We start from the raw sequence: 18,552 nt of genomic DNA on the forward strand, positions 1-18,552 counted from the left end.
TTAGGTTTAGAGAGGGAGTTTAGGTTAGAGAGTGAAAGTGATGGGAGTTTTAGGTTTAGAGAGGGAGTTGGCGTTACTAAATTAAGGTAGAAGTGGGTCAATCATCTGCGTCGGATGGGCTCAAGTGATCCCACGACAATCTCTTAAACAACGATTTGCGTCGCACATAGTAAGGGATTCGACGCAAATCGTGTTAGTTATGTGCGTCGCACATAGCAAAGCATCCGACGCACATTATTCTCCCACCCATTTCTTTTAATTATTTGCGTCGAATGCACCTCAAATCCGTCGCACATGAATCAAGATTTGCATCGCATTGAAAACCCATCCGACGCAAATGATAATTTTGCGTCGCTTTAACTACTGTGCGACGCAATTCATGTGACACAAATCAACTTTTTTCATGTGTGATTTTTCAATATTGTAATAGACCAAATACATAGGAATTACTATTCGCAACGACAATCTAACGGTTGATAAGCATATTATACAATTCAGAATTCACTCAACAAATATTATTACAAGATGAGAATATAATTAACCAACCACATTACATTGGTGGCCTCACGAGTTGATAAATTACTAAAACAATCCAAAAAAGAAGGAATTTATACACTGGTAGCACACACAAACTAAATGTAAATAGATGGTCACTTGTATCATTTTATGACCAAAAAAAAACAGAGAGAAAAACTGATTTTTTTATCTTGCTGCTCGACAATGTCAGAGGAGGGAAAGATTGATCCTGCTCATCCGTATTACCTAGGCGCAGGAGATCAGCCCGGCAATTTGATCACTCACCTGGTCTTGAAGGGCGACAACTACTTAGTGTGGTCAAGGGCAATCACTTTGTCCCTACGACCTCGTAGAAAATTTGTGTTCGTCGATGGAACGATTACAAAACCGACCAAGAAGAAGAAGTTACTCGATTGGGAGAAGGTGAATTCGATGCTTGTCTCGTGGCTGTTACGATCATTGGACACCAAACTAGCAGCAACCGTGCCCTATTTCGAGGAGGTGAAGAAACTTTGGGATTATTTAGAACAACGATTTTGTGATTCTAATGGTCCTAGATTGCAACAATTGCGATCACAAATTACTGATTGTAAGCAGACAAAAGGAATGTCTGTTGAAGACTATTATACCAAACTCATGGGTTTGTTTGATGACCTCACGAGACTCAAACCCCCACATGGGTGTGAATGTGGTCGGCCTCTGTACGTGCAATCTAGCGGCGAAGTATGCGGCAGATAGAGACGAAGAATTGTTACACCAATTTTTAATTGGTGTCGATGATGATCTATATGCAACCGTGAGAACGAATTTGCTCTCACATCAGCCTCCTACAGACCTTACTCGTGCTTATCACACTCTTCTTCAAGAGGAAGCATCGCGCGGGATTGCTAGCGGCCAGGCTGCCAAAGGATGTCAAAGCCGCTCATGTCTTTGCCTTTAATACTGCTGCTGCTCGTGGGAAAGTATATCCCGAACGCCGGGATAAAACCAAGCTCTATTGCTCGCATTGTAAGAAAACGGGACATGACAACAAGGGTTGCTTTGTTCTCCATGGGTATCCCGAGTGGTGGTACGAGCTGAAACGTCGACGGGAAGCTTCTGCCACTGGTACGACCGCTGCTCGTTCATCCCCGAAGCCTGCTGCCGCTGCCTCCTCCTCGGCTGCTGGTACTGTTCGTGCCAATGCTGTGAACACTTCTTCGACATTAGCAACATCCGGAGGTGGAGAAAATTTATCCTTAGCTGACCTTAAACCCGAGGACATTCGGGTCTTATTGAACATGGTTAATCATAATAAACAGGATCGTTTGTTAGGTGAGACGTTATGTTCCTTTTGGATTATTGACACGGGTGCTTCCCATCATGTTACGGGTAATGAATTGTGCTTGATGGATGTTTATCCGATTCAACCTTGTCCCGTGGGACTTCCTAATGGTGCTCAAGCCGAGGCTTTAAAGGCGGGGCGTGTTCTTTTAGACGATAATGTGACTTTGGAACATGTTTTATTGTCCCTACATTACACTGCAATTTAATATCGGTGTCAAAATTGATCGATAATTCACAATGTTTTGTTCGATTAACTAATACTTTATGTGCTATACAGGACCAACGATCGGGGAGCCTGATTGGAGCCGGTGAACGGAAGGAAGGACTATACTACTTTTTGCGACTTCTAACAATATGAGCGGTGCAAATTCCCGAGGTGTCGGTGTTTGAGTTATGGCATAGACGTCTTGGCCATCCGTCGGACAGAGTAGTCAAGTTAGTTCCTGCTGTTCAAAATAGTACTACTAGGTCATTGAATAAAGCTTGTCCTGTGTGTCCACAAGCTAACCAATCTAGAAATTCTTTTCCTACTAGTGATAGTAGAGCTCGTCCTATTTTTGAATTGATACATTGTGATTTATGGGGGCCGTATTAAACTCGTTCTACTTGTGGTGCTCATTATTTTCTGACTTTAGTTGATGATTATTCAAGAGGTGTCTGGGTCTATTTGTTGAATTGAAAAACGAGGTTTATTCTGCTTTTCGTTCCGTCTTTGCTATGATTGAACGACAATTTGATGTGTCTGTTAAATTGGTGCGGAGTGATAATGGAACCGAATTTAAATTTATGCTCCCTTACTTTGACACCAATGGAATTATTTTTCAAACCTTGTGTGTTGGCACCCCTCAACAAAATGGTCAAGTTGAGCGTAAACATCAACATATTTTAAATGTGGCCCGTGCTTTGCGATTTCAAGCCAATTTGCCGATTGGGTTTTGGGGTGAGTGTGTTCTTGGTGCGTTTTATTTGATTAATCGTACTCCTTCTCGATTGTTGCATAATAAGACCCCCTATGAGATTTTATTTGATTTGGCACCTAATTTTGATGAAATGAAGGTTTTTGGGTGTCTTTGCTTTGCTCATAATCAAAAGGCGAAGGGGGATAAATTTGCTCCTCGGGGTAGAAAATGTGTGTTTCTGGGTTATCCTCATGGGAAAAAGGGTTGGAAAGTCTATGATCTTGAAACGGGTGAAATTTTTGTGTCACAGGATGTTGTATTTCATGAGTGTGAATTTCCTTTTGGTGCTGAAATGGTAAACGACGGGCAGACTATGAATGATTTTTTGGGCAATGTTTTGGGGGTTGACCATGATTTTTTGGAGGAGTTAGAAGGTCCTGTGGAGGAGAATAATGTAGAGGAGCCTGCTGATTTCTCCACCCCCGTAGCTGCTGCCGGCAGTGGAGTCCGCAACCCACCTGCGGAGACAGCAGCAGGCCGCAGCCACCCTGCGGAGGGGACTGCCCAGTAGCAGCCACCTGCTGCCTCCGGCAGCGAAGCTGCTGTCCCTGGCACCGCTGGCAGTGTTTCTTCCAGCAGCGAAAATGTGCTTGCTCTTCAACGAGGTGACAGAGCTCGTCGCGCTCCGGGTTGGCATTAAGACTACGTCGCACATACTGTTCAAGCATCGAGTCCTTTCCTAAGTTCATCCTCCTTAGGTACTCCGTATCCCATAGCACATTTTGTAAATTGTGACAAATTTTCCATGCGCCACCGTATATTTCTTACAGCTGTAATTGCAGGTATTGAGCCTCGTAATTTCAAAGAAGCAATGACTGATGCAGGGTGGAGAGAGGCTATGCAAAAGGAAATTTCGGCCCTAGAGGACAATGACACTTGGGTTATGACAGAGTTACCCCCGGGAAAGAAGGCACTCGGGTGCAAGTGGGTGTACAAAATTAAACACAACTCCGATGGCACGGTTGAGCGGTTGAAAGCTCGTCTAGTCATGTTTGGTAATCATCGGGTTGAAGGCATTGACTATAACGAGACATTTGCTCCAGTGGCAAAGATGGTTACAGTGCGTGTTTTCTTGGCAGTAGCGGCTGCGAAAAATTGGGAATTACATTAGATGGATGTCCATAATGCATTCCTTCATGGCGACCTTGATTAAGAGGTTTATATGAAGCCTCCTCCTGGGTTTCACGCCAATACACCTTGTTTGGTATGTGACCGAAGAAATCGTTATATGGCTTGCGCCAAGCCTCCCATTGTTGGTTTGCTAAGTTGGCTAGTGCCCTCAAGAGGTACGGTTTTTCGCAATCATACTCAGATTATTCTCTATTTACTCTGTCTCGTGGGAATACTCAATTGAGTATCTTGGTGTATGTGGATGATTTAATCATCTCCGGCAACAATACTTCTGCAATTTCTGAGTTTAAACAATATTTGAGTGATTGTTTTCACATGAAGGATTTGGGGATTTTGAAATATTTTTTGGGTATTGAAGTGGCAAGAAGTCCCGAGGGCGTTTTCTTATGTGAACGAAAATATACACTAGATATTATTGCAGAAACGGGTTGATTAGGGGCACGACCGACCAGTTTTCCGATTGAACAAAATCATGCCCTTGCTCAATCAACTGGTGCATTTCTTGATGATCCGGAGATGTATCGTCGTTTGGTAGGTCGTCTGATTTACTTGTCGTTTACTCGTCCTGATTTGGCCTACACGGTCCATATTTTGGCACAATTTATGCAACAACCACGACAAGATCATTGGGATGCGGCACTCCGTATAGTACGATATTTGAAGGGTTGTCCGGGACAGGGTATTCTTCTGGGTGCAGATTGTGATTTACAACTGATAGGTTGGTGTGATTTTGATTGGGCAAGTTGCCCATTGACACGGCGATCTCTATCGGGTTGGATAGTGTTTCATGGTGGTTCTCCTGTATCTTGGAAAACCAAGAAATAACATACTGTTTCTCGCTCGTCTGCGGAAGCGGAGTATCGGTCTATGGCGGCTATAACACCGCAGAGTTGAAATGGCTTAAGGCATTGCTTACAAGCTTAGGGGTCGCTCATCCGCGGGCAATGAATTTATTTTGTGACAGTCAGTCGGCGTTGCATATTGCTCACAACCCTGTTTTTCATGAGCGAACAAAACATATCGAGGTTGATTGCCATTATGTGCGTGATGCTATTCAAGAAGGCATGATTCGTATTTCGCATGTGACAACGGTTGAACAACTTGCAGATATCTTTACGAAGGCTTTGGGGAAAAGACAATATTTGTATTTACTCGACAAGTTAGGGATTTGTGATTTGCATGCTCCAACTTGTGGGGGGGGGGGGTGTTAGGCCCTAAGTACGTTTAGTGATAAATATATGTTTTGGGCTTTTGTTAATTAGGGCCCTACATTGTTAATATTAGGATTGTATATATACCTTACTCGATTGATGAATGAAATTAGGAAAACATAATTCCTAACAATATATACTATAAATAAACATTACATTATTTTTATGATTTTTTTTTCAAAATAAAAACTATATTACTACCTAGTATTTGGCATCATCAAAACATGGAATACAACAATGTTCCCCTTTTTGATGATGGCAAAGATAAGGCATATAAAAATACAGAAGTCACAAAAACTAATCAAAGAAAGAAGACAATAAATAAAAGAATGAAGAGATAATGGGATTATAAACATAAAGAACCAAACCTACTTAAAGAATAAAAAATTAAGACATAAACTAAAACAAAACTAATCTAAAACACTAAAACGAAAAGCGAAAAGCATCACCCAGAAACTAAGAAGACTCGAATGTTATTTTTATGTACCACTCTACTACTTTCCCCTTTTGTCATCATCAAAAACAATGTCAAGGCTTAGTAGCTCAAACATGCATCTAATATTACTAGCCATCCAAACATTTTACGAGCATATTAAGGAGATCAATGCACAATAACCAAGAAATGTACCTGGTAAGTTTAGGAATAAGAAAAGGGAGAGAAGCAACAAGGACAAGAAAATAACCAAAACGAAAAAGAGAAGAGAGATGAAAGGAAAATTATCATCAAAATGTGATGTACGACGCACACCCAAAGGATGATAAAATAAACTAACAAGAAATTAAATTATCATTGTTTAATACAAAAAAAACAAAATATCATTGTTTCACCAGATTATGGGGAAGGAAAGGTAATTAGGGAATTAGGGCTTGGGGCGGGCAGAGAAAGAAGAGACAACATCGTCAATCTTCTCCCTCAGAGCAGCTTCTCCTCTTTTCTTGTTATTCGTCAATGACGGGAGATTTGAAAAAATTTCGTCGATGACAAGAGATCTGAAAACATTGTGGCTTCTCGATGGTTGTAACACACAATAGAACAACGAACAGCAACAATTGCGGCAGCACCAACCACAACAATAAGCACGACGAGGAGAGAGAAAGAGAGTGCCGACAGACTGAAGGGAAGATGCGGTTAGACAACTCACAAAGGGGGGAAGGCTGAAGAATTTAGGAGGGAGAGAGGAGATTGAAGAAGGGAGAAAGATTAAAGTTTTTAGGAGGGAGCGGCGTTAGAGAGTGAAAGTGATGGGAGTTTTAGGTTTAGAGAGGGAGTTCAGGTTAGAGAGTGAAAGTGATGGGAATTTTAGGTTTAGAGAGGGAGTTGGTGTTACAAAATTAAGGTAGAAGTGGGTCAATCATCTGCATCAGATGGGCTCAAGTGATCCCACGACAATCTCTTAAACAACGATTTGCGTCGCACATAGTAAGGGATTCGACGCAAATCGTGTTAGTTATGTGCGTCGCACATAGCAAAGCATCCGACGCACATTATTCTCCCACCCATTTCTTTTAATTATTTGCGTCGAATGCACCTCAAATCCGTCGCACATGAATCAAGATTTGCATCGCATTGAAAACCCATCCGACGCAAATGATACTTTTGCGTCGCTTTAACTATTGTGCGATGCAATTCATGTGACGCAAATCAACTTTTTTCATGTGTGATTTTTCAATATTGTAATAGACCAAATACATAGGAATTACTATTCGCAACGACAATCTAACGGTAGATAAGCATATTATTATACAATTCAGAATTCACTCAACAAATATTATTACAAGATGAGAATATAATTAACCAACCACATTACATTGGTGGCCTCACGAGTTGATAAATTACTAAAACAATCCAAAAAAAGAAGGAATTTATACGCTGGTAGCACACACAAACTAAATGTAAATAGATGGTCACTTGCATCATTTTATGACCAATTTTCATCAGGAGACAATCGTTTATTGGCAAGAAAAATTAATGATGTTGCTTAATTACATGTTTCAAGTCAATCAACATTTCGGTATAGTACATGCCAACAATATGAGCTGCATGCCCATCCCTTTTCTTATAATATTGGTACGTGCGTTGTATTTGTTTATAACATTATATGTTGTATCGGGAGATCATTTTTCTTACATTAGCGACTGAAACTTTTAGCGCGCTGAGGTGATCCTTCAGTTGTGTCATCCTTAAGTTTAAGAACTGAATAGATGCCTGCTCCAAGAATGGCTCCTATGGGCGGAGCCAACATGTATATCCATATTCCATGGTACCTTCCTGCTGCTAAGGCTGGTCCTAGTGTCCTTGCTGGATTCATCGACCCACCTGTACTTGGCCTACGAGTTTATATCAACAACAACATTTTAATGTTCATTTCGAAATTGAACAGCTCCACATCTTCGTGGTTTTACCAAACAATTCGTTTAAAAAATAAGGAAAAATTATTACTCCTTCCGTTCTATAATATAGGAGCAATGATATTCCTATATTTGATATGGGCTAATATCATGGCAGTTATGTAATTTTTATGACAAAAGTAATATTAAAAAATAATAATTTTTTTTTTTGGGGGGCTTGTTAGTTGAAATCTGATATCATATCTTAACAATTCTTATCATATCAGTTCCCCTCTGTTAGAATAATAACTATGTAAATATTATTATTATTTTGTCAATATTCTAGGTCAATTGTAATCCTTGTATTTAGGTAACAATATGTTAGTTTCCTTATGTATAGCCTAGATTGACTCCTACTCTCTTGTATATAAACTAATTATGCTAATGATAATAATCAAGGGATTATATTCTTTCATGGTATCAGTTAGCCTTTTATAGAAGATTTCTCTCTTCTCTCTATTTCCTCTTCACGTCTTCCGCCTTACCCTTCCCGCCGGCCACCTTTCCTCCACCATGGCTGGCTCAAATCCTCCACTTTTCACCCCGCTCTTGCCGTCTCTAATATTAAGAATAATATCCCTATCCTTCTTGAGATGGAAAATGTACAATATGCTACATGGGCGGAGTTGTTTAAGGTCCATGCTCGCTCCCACCGCGTTCTCCACCACATCATACCACCTAAAACCGAGTCCGTCACCGTTCCCACCGCGGCTGACACGGAGTTATGGGCGACGTTAGACGCTACTGTCCTCCAGTGGATTTACTCCACCATATCTACGGACCTCCTTCATACCATCATCGAACCGGATGCCACCGCCATGGATGCTTGGAACCGCCTCCGAGATATATTCCAAGACAATAAAAACTCCCGTGCGGTGGCCCTCGAACAAGAATTTTCTCATCTTTCACTTGAAGAATTCACCACTGTGTCGGCATATTGCCAACGCATCAAGGAGATTTCCGATCAACTCAAAAACGTGGGCTCCCCCGTCTCGAATGATCGACTTGTTCTTCAACTTGTTTCCGGTCTCACTCCGGCCTACTCTACTGTTGGTACGTTAATTCGTCAAACTTCTCCTCTTCCATTATTTTATCAAGCCCGTTCTATGCTTATTTTAGAGGAGGCCGGCCTTGCTAAGACTAACACCACCGGCTCTACCACTGCTATGGTGGCTGCCACTAATGATATGGACGAAAATAATCATGGTTCTCATTATACTCAAACTGGAAAAAAAACCCCAAACTCGAACTAATAATTCCGGCAAAAAATCCGGTGGTGGCCGGAATGGTGGCCGCGGCGGCGGCCGTGGCTCAGGTGGAGGCTACGGTGGTCGGCGTGGCAGTGGGGGACCCCGACCGACGGTCCAGCAGCAGCAGCCATGGGGCCCGTGGCCATGGCAGTGGGGTTGGCAATTTCCCCCTTGTCCATATCCCTCTACAGGGCAGTGGGTTAGGCCCACTACATTTCCTAGACCTCCAGCAATGCATCCTGGGCCAGGCGTATTGGGTTCGAGGCCTCAGGCCTACATGGCAGATTCTGGGCAGCCTATAGCCACTGATGTTGAGGCTGCTATGTACACTCTTGGTCTCACACCTCCTGATCAAAATTGGTACATGGACACGGGAGCAACGTCTCACATGACATCGGGACAAGGTAACCTCTCTTCTTATTTTCAATTGCATAATACTCGTGGCATCTTAGTTGGTAATGGTCAGTCAATTCCGATTCTTGGTTATGGTCATACTACATTGTCCTCCCCTAACCCCCCATTATCCCTTAAAAATGTCCTTCATGCTCCCAAATTAATTAAAAACTTAGTTTCTGTTCGCAAATTTACCACTGATAACTCTGTTTGTGTTGAATTTGATCCTTTTGGGTTTTCTGTGAAGGATTATCAGACGGGAATGCGTCTAATGAGGTGTGACAGTCAGGGCGATCTTTATCCTCTTACCACCACTATCAATAATACATCACCCTCAACTTTTGCGGCCTTAGCTCCTTCCTTATGGCATGAGCGTCTTGGTCACCCGGGACCATCTATTTTGTCATGTCTTCAGAAAAATAATATTATTTCTTGTAATTCTTCCAGTCGTTCTCATATCTGTCCTTCTTGTCCTCTTGGCAAGCACATTAAATTACCATTTGTTGCCTCAAATTCTTGCACTATGTTACCATTTGATATTATTCATAGTGATTTGTGGACTTCTCCTGTTGTTAGTAATATGGGTCATCGTTATTATTTGGTCTTATTGGATGATTTTACTAATTATTTATGGACTTTTCCCCTATCAAAAAAATCTGAGGTGTTTTCCACATTTCTCCATTTTCGAGCTTCTATTCATACTCAATTTGAACGGGAAATTAAAAATATTCAATGTGACAATGGCACAGAATTTGATAATAGCCCTTTTCGTGACTTGTGCAACAAAAATGGTATTTCTTTTCGATTTTCTTGTCCTTATACGTCTTCTCAAAATGGCAAAGCAGAACGGAAAATCCGTACCATTAATAATATTATTCGCACTCTCATGCATCATGCTTCTCTACCACCATCTTTTTGGCATCATGCTTTAGCCATGGCTACTTATCTACTAAACATTCTTCCGAGCAAATTATTAAACTACCAATCTCCACTCCAAATTCTTTATAATCGTGATCCTATATACTCTCATCTCCGGGTTTTTGGGTGTTTATGTTACCCTTTGATTCCATCCACCACAATAAATAAACTTCAACCAAGGTCCACTCCTTGTGTGTTCTTGGGCTATCCTTCAAATCATAGGGGCTATAAGTGTTATGATCTTTCCTCACGAAAAATTATCATAAATCGACATGTTTTATTTGATGAAACACAATTCCCTTTTTCATCTCTTCACACACCAACTTCTTCTTCCTATGATTTTTTGGATGGCAACTTACATCCCTATATCATCCATCACATGGCCCAACTCCCCTCTCCATCTCTCCATGCGGACCCTCCTTCCCCTCCTTCTGGTCTCGGCCCAGTTGTGTCCCCCACTACACATGGGCCGCGCCTCTCCCCTCCACTAAATCCAGCAGGCCCGTCTCCCTCCTCTTCACCTCACACAGCTACCGCGGGCCCAACTGCCCAGCCCGAGGCTCCCTCACCTCCCGTCACCGAGCATGCCTCCCCTACCTCACCCGTCCAGCCCACTGTCACACCTCCCCCTCCCCGAGGCCCAGTCACCCGTAGTCAAAGGGGCATCTTCAAGCCCAAACCCCTCTTTTCTCTTCATACCTCTACCACTCGTTCCCCCCTACCCCGTAACCCAGTGTCGGCTTTGCGTGACCCCAATTGGAAACTGGCTATGGATGCTGAGTATAATGCTCTTATTGAAAATAAGACTTGGGAGTTAGTGCCCCGTCCCCCAGGTGTTAATGTGATTCGTTCTATGTGGATTTTTGCTCATAAAGAAAATTCTGACGGTTCTTTTGAGAGGCATAAGGCCCGTCTTGTAGGTGATGGCAAAACTCAGCAGGTGGGCGTGGATTGTGGAGAGACTTTCAGTCCGGTTGTGAAACCGGCTACCATTCGTACTGTTCTTAGCTTAGCTTTGTCTAAGCAGTGGTCAATTAATCAGCTGGATGTTAAAAATGCCTTTCTTCATGGCGATCTGAAAGAAACTGTGTATATGTATCAGCCTTTGGGATATCGAGATGCCACTTATCCTGATCATGTTTGTCTCTTAAAGAAGTCTCTCTATGGCCTCAAGCAGGCCCCCCGTGCTTGGTACCAGCGTTTTGCAGATTATTTGGCTACCATTGGTTTTTCTCACAGTATGTCTGATCACTCTTTATTCATCTATCGTCAGGGCACATCTATGGCTTATTTACTGTTATATGTGGATGATATCATTTTGACTGCTTCATCTAATGCCTTACGTCAGTCGATTATTTCTCAGCTTAGCTCTGAATTTGCTATGAAAGATTTGGGTGCTTTGCATTATTTTTTGGGCATTGCTGTCACTCGTCATGCAGGTGGCCTATTTCTCTCTCAGCGTAAGTATGCTACTGAGATCATTGACCGTGCTGGGATGTCTTCTTGCAAGCCTTCCTCCACTCCAGTCGATACTAAACCTAAGCTGAGCTCCACCGCCACAGCTCCTTTTGCTGACCCATCCCTCTATCGGAGTCTTGCTGGGGCTCTCCAGTATCTTACATTCACCCGACCTGATATATCTTATGCGGTCCAGCAGATTTGCTTATATATGCATGATCCTCGTGAAGCTCATATGCAGGCTCTTAAGCGCATTGTGCGCTATCTGCAGGGTACGTTAGACCATGGTCTCTATTTATATCCTTCCCCCACCTCCAAGCTCATTGCATACACTGATGCTGATTGGGGTGGCTGTCCGGACACCCGTCGTTCTACTTCGGGGTATTGTGTTTTCTTGGGTGATAACTTACTCTCCTGGTCAGCTAAACGCCAGCCTACATTGTCTCGCTCTAGTGCAGAGGCCGAATATCGAGGGGTTGCTAATGTTGTTTCTGAGTCGTGCTGGTTACGAAATCTACTTCTGGAACTTCACTGTCCTCTTTCCACTGCTACCTTAGTTTATTGTGATAATGTGAGTGCGATTTATCTCACTGGGAAGCCTGTCCAGCATCAGCGCACAAAACACATTGAAATGGACATTCATTTTGTTCGCGAAAAGGTAGCCCGTGGGCAAGTTCGAGTCTTGCATGTCCCATCTCGCCATCAGATTGCTGATATCTTCACCAAGGGTCTTCCTTTGATTTTGTTTGAAGATTTTCGAGACAGTCTCAGTGTCCGTCCTCCTCCCGCTTCGACTGAGGGGGTGTGTTAGAATAATAACTATGTAAATATTATTATTATTTTGTCAATATTCTAGGTCAATTGTAATCCTTGTATTTAGGTAACAATATGTTAGTTTCCTTATGTATAGCCTAGATTGACTCCTACTCTCTTGTATATAAACTAATTATGCTAATGATAATAATCAAGGGATTATATTCTTTCACCCTCAAAAAAAAAAAAATCTTATCATATCAGTTTGCTATTAAATCATATCTGAGCTACATCTAATCATATCAGGTTACTCCCTCCATTTCAAAATATAAGGCATTCATGGTCTACGAAGACTACATATATCTCCCACAATATGACAAATAAAAATTATAAAAATAATACCATTGGATTCGTCTTGAAAAATACTATAATAACATTATTTTTTACATATGTTGAGAGCATTTAATGGTCAAAATTCAATCTCGAACATCGTGTGTGCCTTATATTTAGAAACGGAGGGAGTAAATAGTATGGATGATATTGGCCCATATCGGATTTGGGAGTATACTTTCTCATGATATAGTGCTAACTTTTAACTTTTCACGGAAATTAATAAGAAAATAAAAGTAATAGGATTTCTAAAAAACAATATTTAGTAAAGTGTTTATATGGCAATTTTGCGTTGAAACTAGCTCTTTTTTTATTTTACCTTTTAAAAAAATCAAAAAGTAATGAACGTTTTTGGAATGATGTAAAATAATAAATAGGGGCACATATTTTAAAAGAAAAGTAGGGTATTTTGAAAAGTTTGTTTAGAAATTGAGGATAATTTAGTGGAGGCAAATTAATAAAAAAGAAAACAAACACAACATTATGGGACACCCAAAAAGGAATGTGAACACTCTATTATAGGATTGAAGGAGTAAAAGGCTATATACTGTTTTTTTGTGATAAATTAATAAGGTTAAGAGAAGAGAATGAGAAAAAGCTTAATTATATTAATGAAATGGTATAACTATATATAGTGTTACAAAGATTGCTAATCTAATCTAATACAATTTTTATAATTCGCTAAAAGATATGCATCATAAATAGATAACCATGCCATTCTATTCTATCATTCATGAAAAAGCGTGAAAGTTTGCTATTGATGAAATTTTAACACACACAAGAATCGGTTTATAAAACGCTTTTTTTTTTTTCTTTTTTTACAAATTATTTGCATATCACATCTTGTACATTACTCAAATCATCATAGTACTAGAAATTCTTGGAATAAGATTGTCAATATTACTTGTTGCCAGTTGACCATAAAATTAAAATAAAAACTCTTGTAAGAAGTGTTAACTCACCCAATGAGAAGTATATCAAGCAGGATAGTAGTTCCAATCGCGATACCTGCTAACTCACCCACCTAGATCGATCAAGAGAGCAAACTTGTATTGATTATATAAATTTAAGATTTAAAAGCAATGAAATGTCATATTTTGAATCAGTCAGTAAAAATATATACTTCATCCGTTCTGTTTTAAATGAAACGTTTGCTTCCAACGCGCTTATTTAATCATTAGTATCTTTAGTTGTGCACACGTACAAAATATAAAAAGGTTATAATTTGATAGTGTGAGATGAATCTAACAAGATCTCGCTCAACTATGGTTTTCTTTATATAATGGCGATAAAGTGTAGTCAAAATTAATCAATAAATAGTGTCATTTTACCTAATGTTTCATTTAAAACAGAACTGATGAAATCCAAATCATAGTAAACTACTTACAGCACGAGTATCTGTGGCGACAGCAGTGATAACGAACATGAGGAAAAAAGTGGCAACAATCTCAAGCAAAAATGCCTGACCAAAGCTAGCTGTTGGAGACGGCACAGTACCCCCACCCGACATAAACGGGTGGTAAGCAAGCTTAAGCAAGAAGCCAGCTGATATTCCTCCACATACTTGGGCGAATATGTATACGGGTACTTGGATCCATGGAAAATGTTTAAAGGCTGCAAAAGCAAGAGTAACAGCTGGGTTTATATGGGCCCCTGATATGTGGCCCAATGATAAGATTGCTATTATTGCTGCAAGTCCAGAACATGCTGCGTTTCCTAATAGACTTTCTGCTCCGTCAAACTTTTGGTTCACTATGGGCCCACCTGCTGCTGAAAATACTAGTATGAATGTTCCTACAAATTCTGCTCCTGCCTGTACAATGTTTACCAATATGCATACTTCCATCAATTTACAACCAACATAATGTATTAATGTTTATGTATATTATGGAGCAATAATAAACTAACGTATAAGTCGAGACAAGTTTACTGCACTTGATTGCATTATAAAATATAAATTAATCTACTAGGAACGTCCCTACGTTTAAAATCATAAAACAAAGTATTAGCTAACAAATACTCCCTCCGTTTCATAAAACATTACTAGTGATTCTCCCCCAAATATTTTCCAGCATAATAATCCCTTTATTTCTCGTTATTTGTCAATAGAGTTAACTATATGAAGTATTAGCTATAGAAAGGTTATAACTACAACTTAGCCCAAAAAAAAAACCCTAGCCTCCCTCTTTCTTTTTTCTCTCTAAAACCCTAGCCTCCCCTACTTCTTCTTCATCAGTTAGGGGCTGCCATGGATGATTTCATCCATGGTAAGCCCCTTTTTCCTTTTATTTTCAGTTTTTAGTTTATTTTCTTGTTTTGTTGAATAAATCAGTATCTCTTTATGAGATTTCTTCAAACCTGTTATGGGGTTTTTAGTCTTTGTTGTGGAGATCTCCTTCTCCTCTATGGGAGTTGTGAGTGTGGTTGTTTTGTTTTAGGTATGAGAAATTGTTCTTGTTGGTTGAAGTTCAAAACTCAACATGAAGGTATTGGAATCTCGGATGCGGTTAACATGACTCGATCAAGAAGACTCTTCCCAAACTATGTCAGAATGATAGACTTCCTCATCAATAGCTGTTTGATTCAGCAAATACAAGGGGGCTGCGCTGTATTGCTCGATCTGGTTCATTATAGTTTCTTCGAAGACGAATTTGATTTAACCTTGTTTAATTGTATCTTGTTTTTCTTTAATATCTATTGTAGATGCCGTTTGGCCTTCAATTAATGAAATTTCTCTTTCAAAAAAAAAAAAAAAAAAAAAAAAAAAAGCTATAGAAAGGTTATTTTTCATAGAACACTTTATCACTGGTACTAATTACTGAATACATACAAATTGGTTTCTCTCTTCTAGAGAATAGCAGCTCTTTTATAATCGTACTAGCTTTTTATGAACGCTATGTATGTGGCGACATTTTAGAAATAACTATTACTCACTAGTAAAACAAACCAAAAAAACGAAAGTTCGTATCTAATTTCATCTCTATGTTGTGAGAAAGATTGAAATACTTACAGATAGTATTTAAAAACACATTAATAAATAAGTATAAGTAATGAAATTGCATCTGTAACTAATTTTTTTTGTCAAAGCTCTAAACTACCATGAACCGTGACAAAAAGAGACAGAAATAATGCAATCCCTTCTCTCTCTCTTCAATTCTTATCTACTCTCCCAATTCCCAAACCCATCTCTCAATTACACGCAATTCTTTTTTCCTCTTTGTTTAATTGAAACAATGTAGTCGTCACTTTTTCTCTCCTTTATATCATCTTCCTCAATTTTCCCCAAATCAAACCACACATTAGATTCTCATTTTTAGCTAAACCTCTCAATCTCAATCTCCGCTTTTGTGGACTTCAAAGAGAAGCACTGAGTTTCTCAGGGAGTTCTCGCCGAGTTCAACTCCTAGTAACCGAGTTCAATCTCCGGAGACCTTCGATTATGATTTCGCCATCATTGGAGCTGGTTTTGGCTGTCATGGCGATGCTCTTCATGTCGTCAATAATGTATTTTTGATTATCGAGTTGATGGGTTGAAATTTTGTTATCGACACAAATCTTTGATTTTAATATATGGACGTTAAAGTATTTTTTCTCAAAGTCTTTTTAATATATGCGCACAAAGAAAATCTTGTTGAACTATTTTGTCTCAACTTTTATAATATTTGGGCACAAATTTGAACATTTTTTTGACAAAATTTGATTTTTTTTCCTGACCATTTCTAATGTGATTTTAATTCGAATTTCAACTATATTTAACTGAAATTTTAAATAAACAATAATTTGAATCCAATTTGTTTTTTAAAAAATCTAACACAACACATATTCGTAAGATTTATCGTATTTTGATCTTAAATTTACTCGAACATAGTACATATTCTTAAGATCTACTAAACATAAGCATTACACACAAACTTTTATTTTCAATAACAAATTGTGTATCTAATTAACAGTAAAGTATCCGAAATTTGAGAATGTCGTATTTGAAAATCTGGTGAAGCTCCAATCTATGAAAATAACTGATTTTTTTTTTTTGGTTTTCAAGTTTGGGTTTGTAATTGAGTTTGTGTTATGGAAAATTTTATTTAGTATGAATTTAAGTTGTCTCTTTAATGAAAATGGCGTATTTTTTTTTTTGTTATTATATGTGGTATTAATGTGTGGTAAATTGTTGATTATGAATCTTTTGTTTTGGTTGAATCTCTTTTATGGACAAGTTCATATGATTAATCATTATAAGAGTTGATTGGATTTAATAGAGTTTTTTATTTTTTTTGGCAAGTTTATGCATGAAATTGGTATTGATCAACTGCTAGAGGTTGTATTTGGAAATTTGAAATGTAATATTTATGTTGTGGAGAGGCAATCAAGTGAATTCTTAAGAGGACACCATTGCTCCCCCTTGGCTTATATAATAGAGATAGGTAAACATGTTATATATTAGATTAGGTTTAGTGTAGTATACAAGTATTATTACGATATTACTTTTCATAGATTTTACTAATTGCATATATATAGTGAAGGTATTAAGGGTTAAAGTATTGTATTTTCATACGTTTAAACTGAAAATGTTGCAATCATAAATGAACAGATGAAGTATATATATGAAAAGGGTTGGTCGATATATCAAATAAACTATTATGAGAGGCCGGCCTATTCATCAAGATATTAGGAAAATAATTATTCTCCGCTATTTCTAATTCCAATATTATTTGCTATAATTTAGCTTAGGTTAACACTATGTATCTCAGCCTATTGCATATCAAAACAATCACCTTAGTACAAATAGGGTCTGAAACTGTGTATCCCTAAAATATGTATCATTCATGCTAAAAATTGTACAAGTAACATATTGCTTGTTTTTTAAGGATATTTTTACTTCAACAATAATTACAAATAGTGCAAAACTATAGAATGAAATTTGTTCGTGAATAATTAAGTACCTTTTGGAGCAGTGAAATCCTGGCCTCCTTCGAAGTGAATGGCTCAAGCAATGGTCGATTACTGACTGATGCTGGGGTTGCTGACGGCGATATATTATCATTTACCGGCATTATTAACTCTTTGAATTATTTTGCTAATTGATCACTTTAATGAAATATATGGAGAATAATAACTTTACGCTTCCTTCTTTCGAATTTTGCACTCTTCTTTGCGCATCTTGGGATGTTGCATTGAAGCTCTCAATATATATACAAACGTAAAACTTTTATGGTGTCTTGCATTACTCCAATATGAGGAATGCATGATTCGTGCATTACATGAATTAGCTAAATTTTAAGGAATGTGTTTATTCTGTTGGTCCATTTTTTAAATTTTAAAGAATTCTTTCCCCTAGCTTCGTGGCTCATTAAAGTAACAAGCTAAGCAATGCAAGAATGGTGGAAGGATTGAAAATTCGACATCATATAACATATGTTTGATGTCATCAGGCTATATATCGGATTTATCTTAGACACCATTTGTTCTCAAGGTTTCATGGTTTTTCATATGTAATTATTAGTTAATGAGATTAATTACAGAAAATCCTATCTCCTATTATTGTTTACTATATTTTCAATTATTAATTAGTTTGTGCAAATAGTGAATCATATATACAGCTGATATCAATTAATAAAAGGAAAATTGTCAAAAAAAAAAAAAAAAACTTTTAAATGTTTAATTTTGCAAGAAAAAATCTTTTAAAGCATTCTTTGCAAAAATAACCACAAACTTAATTTTTTTTCTTGCAAGATGAAACTTATTCTCATTTTTCAGTATGGTTTTTGAGATGCATAGGGGTGGTGTTGCAGTTAATGGAAATAGGAGATTAAAGAAAGATAGAACGGTCATCGCCGAAATTGAGAAAAACCACACCGTAAT

The 18,552-nt window shown here is 38.6% G+C and overlaps 2 protein-coding genes across 2 annotated transcripts; one reads left to right on the forward strand and one right to left on the reverse strand.

Annotated features, from left to right (window-relative positions):
- Positions 1-720: 720 nt before the first annotated feature.
- LOC125497827 (uncharacterized) lies at positions 721-2,048 on the forward strand. The gene is made up of 2 exons (XM_048645524.1): positions 721-1,217; positions 1,340-2,048. The coding sequence occupies exons 1-2, from the start codon at positions 721-723 to the stop codon at positions 2,046-2,048; spliced, it is 1,206 nt and encodes a 401-aa protein (XP_048501481.1).
- A 4,813-nt stretch (positions 2,049-6,861) lies between these two features.
- On the reverse strand, positions 6,862-17,834 carry LOC104893095 (probable aquaporin NIP5-1). Its single transcript, XM_010679172.3, has 4 exons — positions 17,634-17,834; positions 14,081-14,506; positions 13,656-13,717; positions 6,862-7,471 (listed from the first exon to the last, which is right to left on the reverse strand). Exons 1-4 carry the CDS (start codon positions 17,742-17,744, stop codon positions 7,273-7,275), a joined length of 798 nt encoding a protein of 265 aa, XP_010677474.2. The 5' UTR covers positions 17,745-17,834; the 3' UTR covers positions 6,862-7,272.
- Positions 17,835-18,552: the final 718 nt, after the last annotated feature.

The sequence above is a fragment of the Beta vulgaris genome, chromosome 5, assembly GCF_026745355.1.
Source record: "Beta vulgaris subsp. vulgaris cultivar EL10 chromosome 5, EL10.2, whole genome shotgun sequence".
NCBI lineage: Eukaryota > Viridiplantae > Streptophyta > Magnoliopsida > Caryophyllales > Amaranthaceae > Beta > Beta vulgaris.